This window comes from Nannobrachium achirus, assembly GCF_963921795.1.
Source record: "Nannobrachium achirus genome assembly, contig: SCAFFOLD_276, whole genome shotgun sequence".
In the NCBI taxonomy this organism is placed as follows: Eukaryota; Metazoa; Chordata; class Actinopteri; order Myctophiformes; family Myctophidae; genus Nannobrachium; species Nannobrachium achirus.
The window spans coordinates 84,338-94,224 of record NW_027664676.1 but is presented as its reverse complement, the minus strand read 5'-3'; the positions used below and the strand labels follow the sequence as shown (position 1 = coordinate 94,224).

At 40.4% G+C, this 9,887-nt stretch overlaps 1 protein-coding gene and 1 pseudogene across 2 annotated transcripts; both read left to right on the top strand.

The window, feature by feature from the left end:
- Positions 1–4,177: 4,177 nt before the first annotated feature.
- On the top strand, positions 4,178–8,096 carry LOC308280861 (uncharacterized protein; the record flags this gene model as incomplete). The annotated part of the gene is made up of 11 exons (XM_080755177.1): positions 4,178–4,249; positions 4,360–4,538; positions 4,715–4,808; positions 5,259–5,606; positions 5,894–6,011; positions 6,106–6,197; positions 6,377–6,491; positions 6,708–6,809; positions 7,271–7,438; positions 7,594–7,764; positions 7,869–8,096. 11 exons carry the CDS (start codon positions 4,178–4,180, stop codon positions 8,078–8,080), a joined length of 1,671 nt encoding a protein of 556 aa, XP_080611303.1. The 3' UTR covers positions 8,081–8,096.
- A 257-nt stretch (positions 8,097–8,353) lies between these two features.
- Positions 8,354–9,011, top strand: LOC308280859 (transmembrane protein 50A-like; annotated as a pseudogene). The gene has a single exon. The product of its transcript is annotated as a transmembrane protein 50A-like (transcript).
- Positions 9,012–9,887: the final 876 nt, after the last annotated feature.

Genomic DNA, 9,887 nt, shown 5'->3' with positions numbered 1-9,887 from the left:
CTCCTACTGGAATTCTTAACTTAAGTGAAGTCGAGTCAGATTCATGAAACGTTCTTATAAAGGCAGAATTGTTCGTAACTAATATGTTCTTAAGATGATGAATCCCAATCCTTGTAACTGGGTGTGCCAATTAATCCTAATTATAATAGGTAGACGCCCCACATATCCCAATTACCATAGGGAGCCTCCCACCAATCCCCATGGGTGGTAATGGTTATTCTGCTGACCCCCATCTGAAAATATTTTCTGCCAGGGAAGATTTTTCAAGATTTATCTAAATATTTTGAAATTAGACAATCTACAAGCTCAACATGGGCAGTAATGGGTTGCAATGTGAGATTACAGCTTGATCAAGTATTTTCAAAGAAAGTTTAAAATACCGTTATAGTGGTAAAACTGTTCCTTGTTTTGCTGTCTCCCCCCTGGAACTTCTTTCCACTAACACGTTAGAACTCAAAGGCCACCCTTACGCCCCTTTACGATTACAGCTTTTAAGAATGATCTCCGGTTTGCGTAGATTCAGATTTTGTCCAAGAATAGATCACAAAGAAAACATAGGTGAATGCCAAAGTCTTCTTAAAAACTTTCTAAGTGGGTCTAATAATACATTTCATCTTAAGAACGAATGAGGCCCATTGTTACAATTGAGTTACAGTACCATGTTTTTGTGTAATTTGTTTACAAATGTTCAAACAGCGGGAATTTTTTTTATTATTGAGCCTCATATATACTCATTTCTTTCTTTTAAAACAGCAGAAGAACATCTTCTGCAAGATCTTCTGCAGTACACGTGTAGCTCTGATGAGCCAGAAGAGACTGGACAAAGACCGGCTAACATGGACTGGAGTGTTCGCAATGCTCTCTTTTCAGAGAGATGGAGGGCAAAGAGACCAGACCTTGTCAATAGCATCTTAGCACAGGGGAATGTGACAACACGGATCTGCAACCATTGTGGGACCAACACGGCAGCTGTCCGATGTAGAGCCTGCCTTCCATGTCCATTCCTCTGTGCTGAATGCGACATTGTAAGGCACAACAAGACTCTTGTCCTGCACAACCGAGATGCAATGACCTCTGGTTTCTTCCAGCCATTGCCTCCAACCAGTTGTGTTTTAGATGAGGCTATTAGACAATGTGGTAAGTTCGAACTGCTATGTAGTATGTAGGCATTTAACAGACGCTATTATCCAACTTACAAGTACAACATATGTATAAATGAATCCTAGTCAACAAACATTTTGAATGGTCACATAAAGCAATATTTATGCAAATATTATGTTTGGGGTCATTTTAAAGTCTTAGGCTTTTGTTTGTACCCCAGACAGTTTTTAAGTTGCTTGATTTAGTATTTACATATTTGGTATTCATATTATCAGACATGCCCCCTTCCTATACCTACCCATTGTAACTTCAAACACTATTTAAGCTATGTTAGAATCAATGAAGACACCCGTCCTTTGCTCTGGTGACTTATATTGTCCTTCTAGGACTAGGCTATATAAGAACAAACTGGAAGCTACTGTATATTGGCATATGGATGGTTGCTTTCCTGAACATATGTGTTTTTAGAAGATATTTAAAGTATATCATCACTGTCTTGGCAAAACCTCTTAACTCCATTTTTGAGGTTTTAGATTTTTTTTGTCATAAATCAGGGCTATTGAATACCCTTTACATTTAAGTGTTGTTTAAAATAATATTGAACCAATGGAAAGTAGTAAAAAGTGCTTGGGACAAAACCTCCTAACTCCACAATTTTTGCCAAACCAGCTAACTCCACCTGATTGGCCCTCTCTTTTTTCATAAATATGTGCTATTGAACACCCTTTACGTCTGTGTGTTGGTTAAAATAAAATATTGAACCAATGAAACGTAGTAAAAAGAACATCCTAATTCCAGCTCAATTTCCTGAAAATTAACATTTTTGAGTTAGGAGGTTTTGGCCCGACAGCAGAGATATGATAGTGTCGTCTAGGCAAATAGATATAGGCCATGGCTAGTTTGGCTACACGGAGCTGGATATTTCTGAAGCTAGACATTTTTTTGTGCTGTTGGGGCTTGCAGCCACACAAAGCAGGATATTTCGGCCGCGAAGCTGGATATTTTTTAAACCGGATAAAAAGTGAAGACATTGAAAAATATCCGATTCACTGGATCCGTGTAGACACGGTACCCGGATATCTCTTAAGACTTTACTGTGTGTGTGCTTGTCCCCCAGTGGAGGTCTGGGGACACAGATTTTTTTAGACCTAGATATCTTTCTCGTGTGGACCTAGATATTCTTTTATGTGGATATCTGAAAAACCGGGATATATGAAAGATCCAGCTCCGTATAGCCATGGCCTAATAGGTAGAGCATTACAGAGTCTGGGAGCTTGACAGGAGAAGGCTTGAGTATCCTTGGTGACAAGGTGAGCTGTAGGGACCTTTTTGAAGAGGGCCCTGCCTGAGGACCTTAGGGCATGGGAGGGTTATACGGAGCTCAACAAGATATTGGGGTGCAAGACCCTTTCAAGCCCTAAAAGTTGATAAAATAATTCGTAAAACATCTGGAAGCCAGTGAAGAGTAGTCAGGACAGAGTTGATGTGGTCCAGCTTCCTGGTGTTGGTCAGAAGCCTGCCGGAAACATTCTGAACTGGTTTCAGACGGGAGATGTATTTCTGGGTTAGGCCATACAGTGTAAAGTATGTTGCAGTAATCTAAACGTGATGTGTTGAATGCATGAATGACAGTGTTTAATGAAGATTTTACAGTGATTTTACAGGGTCCATAAAATGGGGTCTAATCCTTGGTCTAATCAAACTGGTGGATCCTGAAATTGAGCCATCTATCCTTTCCTTTCAGTGAGATTCTTGCCTATTCGGGTGCCTGACCAAATCTGTGGCTGTCCACCAGAGGTACTGAGGGTCGTCCAAGGGAAGGCAGTTGCTTTGGTCACAATAAATGGTAATACATTTTTTCCCCCTCTGCACTTTTGAAAAAAGGATGTTTCCCTTTTCAACAACTCCCTCAAGAACTTAATATCAGAAATACATACTCCATACATTGGCAGACTGCTTATTTAATTGACAACAATTTACCAGACTGCAGATACACTGTGTGTAGTTCTGAGCGCATCACTACTGTTAAAGTGTGTGAGCACAAATCCATTAGTTGCTGTTCTGCTGCTTTTTTTGTCATTACTGCAACATTATTTTTGAATCAGCATAAGATAAAGAACCACTCCCCTGTCACTGCTAAGGTTCAAACAGAACGCACCATTCTGCATGTGATTAATCCTAATCCATGTGTGTTCAGTTTACATTTGACCGGCCAGTGTCATGATGGATGGCTTTGTAATAGTCACTGTAATAGGATCAACAATGTTTATATTTTGAAGTCAATTTACAGAAGTAGAAGATATTAGAATTATGTGACACCAGAGTTAGATACTGAGTGACGCAATAAATACATTGTTGGTACCAGCCGGTACACAATAGCGCCCCTTCGTTTGATCTGCCGAACATCATTTATTTTGACCACACTTGCGCACCAGTTATGTGCACCCCCACTCTAACCCCAGCATCCATGTACACATTTTTGAGAGAGGTACATACTGCATGCACTGTACATACTTCGGTCTTCCGTTATGATTCCTTCATTCGTATGGGTGCCCGGTACCCAGCACTTTTTATTCAGTTCCTTCTTTGAACCTAATTTCGATACCCAACCCTACTCTAGACTTATTCATTATAGTTCATAGACTTCCAAACAAGTCAAACATCATTACTGAACAGTTATGATTAAGATGGCAGTGTAACTTTGACAGTCAGAACATTACAGTGGATGTATATTTTACTTTGTAGGACGGTATGATCTCAACATGCCACAGCTGTCCTGTGAGCGGTGCCAGGCTTCGTGGGAGGCAGAAGTGGAAGACCTTCTAGAAAGTGGCTACTGGCCAGCCACCCTCAACTATGCAACAATTTATGAGGCATTTATGAGGCAGACTTGTTTCATAGTTTTGAAGACATTCCAATGGAATCAAGACTGTAAAAGGACTTATTGGGATGTTCCTATTGGACTAAATGTTTTTAGCTCTACCAGTGCTGTGCTACATGTTTTAAATGTGTCCACTGTACATGTGTGTAAATTCATTGTGCCAATAAAATAATCAATCAATCAAAAAAAATGAAGATGGCCTCACCAGGGCTGTCACTTCAGGCTTTTTTAAGAATGCTGGAGAAAAGGACTGTTCGCTTTGGCCGCGTAAGTACTCAATTCTTCAGTCTGCACTTCAAACATTGTAAAATTATATTAGTGTTTGGATATGAACATTGCTGCTAAACCGTTGTTTTTACCTGCTGCTGTTTTTCTAGACTGGGAGAATTTCATCTGACAGCTTTCAAAAAAGTTTTTTTGAATGGGCTGCTGTTCAGTATGAGATCGATTCCCTCTGCCAGGAGGAACCATTTCGCTGTCCTGCTTGCACACCAGCAATGCTTGCGGTTTGTGTTGATGGGAACCGCAAACACTACAGGTTTAACAGTACAGCAAGGTATTGTACACATCGGCACTGTTAATATCAAGATATAGCAAAATAATTGATTACATGTGATCACTCTAACGTTCCCCTCCATATTGCCATGAATGTTTGAGAGATCCTGCATGATCAGTCTGGCAAAACCTTGAACTTGGAGTGTCCAACATCTTAAATGTAACTTATTTTTTCAGATCCAAGGACCAAGCCATCTTCGATGGTTTATTCATGGCCAATGATGAAGAAGTGACAAGCTTTGTGGCTCATATACACTCCAACATCAAACAGGTAATGACTTGTTCTTCTCTCTGATTATTAAGTAAATTATTCTCATATAATTTAACAACTTAAATCCTATTCACTATTGACTGGAGTCCCTCAGGGCTCTATACTACTAGTGACTTTATATTTTCACCCTACATTCAATATATTTACCAAAAATAGCTGATCGACAAGCTCTCTGCTATTTTCAATGAAAAGTTGTACAATATCTTCAGTGAACATATCCGATCGACAATGTGTTGCATTGCGACACGTGAGCTTGACGATCTACTATCTTCTGCAAAACATTGCCCAGAATACAGATCCTGGGATTTTAGTGGTGTTAAGTAGTGCCATGTTTTTGGCACTACTTGCTTTACATGCTTTAAAAATAATTTGTTCTAATCCTCAAAATATCAGATAGAATTGTTCCCCTTTCACAAGAGCTTTTGTCTATTATAATTTTATACCATGTAGGTCCCAGGAAAGGGTGTTTGTGGTGGGGAGTGGTCGGCGGCCAAGGAAACATCAGAAAGGTCCAGGAGTAAGCTGGATGAGGAGGGGCTGGAGCTGGCTGTCTGCAGACACGGTGTCTTGCTTGTGGCGTTGAACATGTTTAGGGGTGAAATATATGCATACCCTATGTTCTTGCATAAACAACTGGCGTCCAAGCATGACATAACATTCTTTTGTATGGATGTTACGTGCAAGTATTGGCCGTACTTGCAAAAAGTGTCTGCAAAGTGTCCAGAGCTCCAGCCTCTTCTGACTATGAGGCCATTCTTATCCACGGTCCACGCAAAAAATCATGACCACAAGTGTGAGGTAAAAGAACATTTATTGGATTTCACATCCACTTGTAACAATGCATTGTAATACACTAACACTCATGTAAAAGTTCAAGGACTGATTTATCTTCTGCTTTCAAGGAGGTTATGTTTTCACTGGTTTTTATCTGCCTGTACTGGACTTACACAGAACTCGTGGAAGGATATTGTGTCCTTTTGAATCAGTATTTATCTTTTGTTGAATTAAAGGGTCTTTTAAGACTTGCTAAAGGTATTGGCTGTAATCAATCTCCTTGATATTCAGGTGTGTGTATCTCTGTCCAGGTTAAATGGAGTGGTGCATTTCAAGACGGAGCAGGTGCCACATTGGGGGAGGAGGTTGAGCAGTGTAATGCTTTTCTGTCCAGGATAGCAGTTACAACGAAGCACATGTCAAAAGAAGGTGCTATATAATTCTACCTTTGTATACAGTATTCTGAATGACATAATTACATGGGAATGGAATAGTTGCAGAACTCATCTTTATGTGCTTGCAGGACGCAATGACATGCTCACAATTTTGGCCATGAGATGGAACCAGCAGAAACGTGACAACCTGGCTAACTCCCTTTCTCAAAGATACCGTAAGGTACCCAGACACTATTATTTCATGGCCATGTAACTAATTCAAAATACACAGCTCTGCACACTTGCTTATAGCCTTGCCACATGCGTTGCAACTTTTGCACGATAAAAGGAGTTGAGTTGCTGTTATAGGCCTAAACCTTGCACATTAGAATTTTGAAATTGTTTTGCTTGTCATTTTAGACTTCTAAAGCTTTACGAGTCAAGTTGGCAGACCTGGAAGCCCTGAAAGCCCAACTTCAACTGGAGGAACACACAGTGGAAGAATTCGTGCAAGATGTCAAAGAATGGGCACATGGTAAGAAAGTAAAAAACATGATCTCATACGAAGTTATTGCGACCGTCAGGTTGAAGTTACTTTCAAAACCTCCACAGGCTGCTCCAACATCTGCTCTCATCTCAAGCGATACATGTGACCTGGCGGGCACTTATCTCCCGATTAGGGAGTCTTACTGGTGAATATTATTTTCCTTTTTTAAATGAAGTTGACATTGTATTGGATCACTTTTTCCAGGAGAAACGGATCATCGAAGCACACCGCAGAATCTGTGCCAGAAGATTGAGACCCTTGCAAGCAGTATCAGAACAAGAAATCAAAGCATCTACCCTCAAAATGGTATGTTTTATGGCTTTTCAGACCCCTGCCCGAAACATTTTCCTTATTTACTAAGATAAAGCAGCTATCTGTGTCCAGTGTTTGTGAGGCAGTGTTACAGACTGTCGCCCCCACCTTTACAAGAGAGAATTGGCCAAGATGGCACTCTTATAAAACATTCACAATGAAATATCTGCAACACACATGTACCGTATATAAATCCACAATAAATACATTAAGAAGTCTATTCAACCATTTGGCCTCTCAAGCCTTTATGATGCCATTAAATGCATCAATGGATATGAATGTGTCCTATTTAAGATATTTTTGGAGAATCCATGACCAAGGTGCACAGTAGGAAGATGTAGTTTTCCCCACATCTGTCCAAACCTGGGGAACTTTAAAAAAAGACACTTGGAGTAGCATATTTGAGTCATAGGGATCTTGAATTAAACTTTTTTCCCCCTTTTTTTTCCTCTCAGACAGCAACAAACAACGGCATAGGATCCGCCGACAAATAAGGAAACAGAAGAGCACTTTGCAGGCCATGGTGGAAGAATACAACACCCTCGTTCCACCTGACCAAGTACTGTGCTTTGATAGTATCCTGGACACCGAAAAACCCTGGCCGTGGCAAATTACACCAAGTGGTACGCATTTAATGTCCTGTGTGTATTCTTCCATCTTATGTTACTGTGTACCTGACTTCATACTGATTAATCATACATGTGAATGACAGAAATTGTCTATGCAGCTACATTCTTTGTGCAATGGTCTCTCAACCTTCCATATCTTTGTGTTACAGGTTCTGTAAATTACAGCACCAAAAAGGAAGTCTTTGACAAGGTCATGGCTGTTCGAAGGCTTCGAGAAGAAAAGGTGATCCTTGTGAGAGAAATGAAGCAGCACTGGGATTGTCTCAAGGCCCGTGCCAGAGTCCTATCAGAGTTCCAGCCAAGTGAAGACACGTTGCAAGGTAAATGTGCTACTTGAAGTTTTTATATCATGTTTCACCATGTTATGTTTATGTTGTAAATGTGTTGCTTGCCTGTATAGTGACACACACTGTTCCTTTTTTAGAACATCTAACAGAGGATGCCTTGAACGGTCGCACCTGCCTCATTGGCAAAAAGCAGATGGAAGTGAGAGAGCTGCAGAGGCATGTACAGAAATTGTACATGAATGCTCTATCATCGTCGGATGACAGTGATGTTGTGGACACTGATGATCCAGATGAAGATTTCTTCTTAACTTCTGATTCTGAAAGCTCTGATTCAGAGGTAGACTGTTGAACAGCGCCTGTCGCCTGCCACACTGGAACACTATTTTGCGGATTTATTTATCTTGAGTGACAGGTACTCTTTTACTGTGGTTTTGAAATGTCACCAACTTTGACTGTGAAGTCTGTGACATGGTTGAGGCGAATTTTGTACCAAAAAACAATGGATTCCATTTTGCCCAGTTTAGGTTATAGTTTGTTAAATCGATTGGCCACTAATATCGTTGCAACATGCCTGCCAACACCAACTGGGTGTGTATGGACTGCGCATAAAAACACAAAGAAAAGTCATGTCAGGATTCCTGGACGGAATATGCTGTGGAGATTCTGAGTGCAATGTGGACTGGTGGTGAGAGAAGAAACACCATTGTATCTATAGCAGCTGGGGTTCTGTTCTTCACATGTGGAGTCATCGCTACAGTGGACTTTCTCATGATAAATGCTGTATCAAATGGCCGAGTAAGAGGAGGCGGCTACAGCGAAGGTTGCATGGGACAGACGTGCTCTTATTTGGCTGTTCATCGGCTTCATGCTGGCTTTTGGCAACCTCATCGCCTCCATGTGGATCCTGTTTGGAGTCTTCGTAGTGCCTCAAAAACCTACCCTGACTTTGCTATTTTCTTCCAAAATGCTAACATTTTCATGGGGGGTCTGGTGTTCAAGTTTGGAAGGACAGAGGACCTGTGGCAGTAATGGACTTTTTGTGTGTTTGTGTGTCCATTGTTATACCCTCTGCTTTCTATATTGTATAAGACAGTGTGTCTCAAATTGGGGTACGTGTACCCCTAGGGATATGCAGGGGTACTTGAAATTGGAAACATTTATTTTTCTGTTATGTTTTATGTACGACTAAGTGAATGTACTGCTCTGTAAACCTTTAAAACAAAATAAGTTATATTTTTTTTACTAAATAGAAAACAGCCTTTTCAACATATAGACATAAAAACCGGACTTTTGATGTCAGTATTATCTATTCAAAATGTTGTTGTTGATTAAAGGGGTTACTTGGATTCAGCAATCAGGAAAAGGGGATACTGAAGGCCAAAAAGTTTGAGAATCAATGGTATAAGACCAGGCATTGGCACTAAGGCTTGCCCACCTGCCCCTGGCAGGTAACTAAAACTTTGAGGCAGGTGGAGTTTGCTTTCAGGTTGCCCGACCGGGCAAGTGCTTGTTTGAGAGGGAACGCAACAACCGTCGATAAACACAACACGAGATATCTGTCTAAACACCTAAACATGGTCAGCGTGCTCTGTCTTCTGATCTGTGGAATGTAACAAGAGTAAAACCATAGACATATTCAGTCATAGCTATGTACCTTTAGGTATTTGGAGGTATTGAAGCATGACATTATTTATCGCACAGCCCTAGAAAGTAAAGAAATAAGTGTTAAATAGTAATTAAAATCGTACCTTTATAACGGACGGTTTACTTTTCAGGGCAAGTGGGCATGACCTTGGGCAAGTAGAACATGACCTGTACTTGCCTCGACGGGCAAGTGCCTCTGAGACCTTCGTGTCAACCCCTGAAGACAATATGCTTTAGTGTTTATTTTCTTCAGATTAACTCATATGTAAATGTTATTGTATATATCTTGCTGTAAAAAGGCTAAAATCAAGACATTTGAAGCTAAATTACCATTATTGACTCCTTGAAAGCCATGTTTCCTTTTTTATGAACCTTTACGAATTGGGGATAGTCTAAGTTGTTGAGGTACAGTTGTAACAGTACAAGTTCTCATTGAGAGCAATGTGTCATAAATAATACTGTATGAAAAGTATATATTTACTGAGTGTAACAATATGGGATGAGGCTGTTTA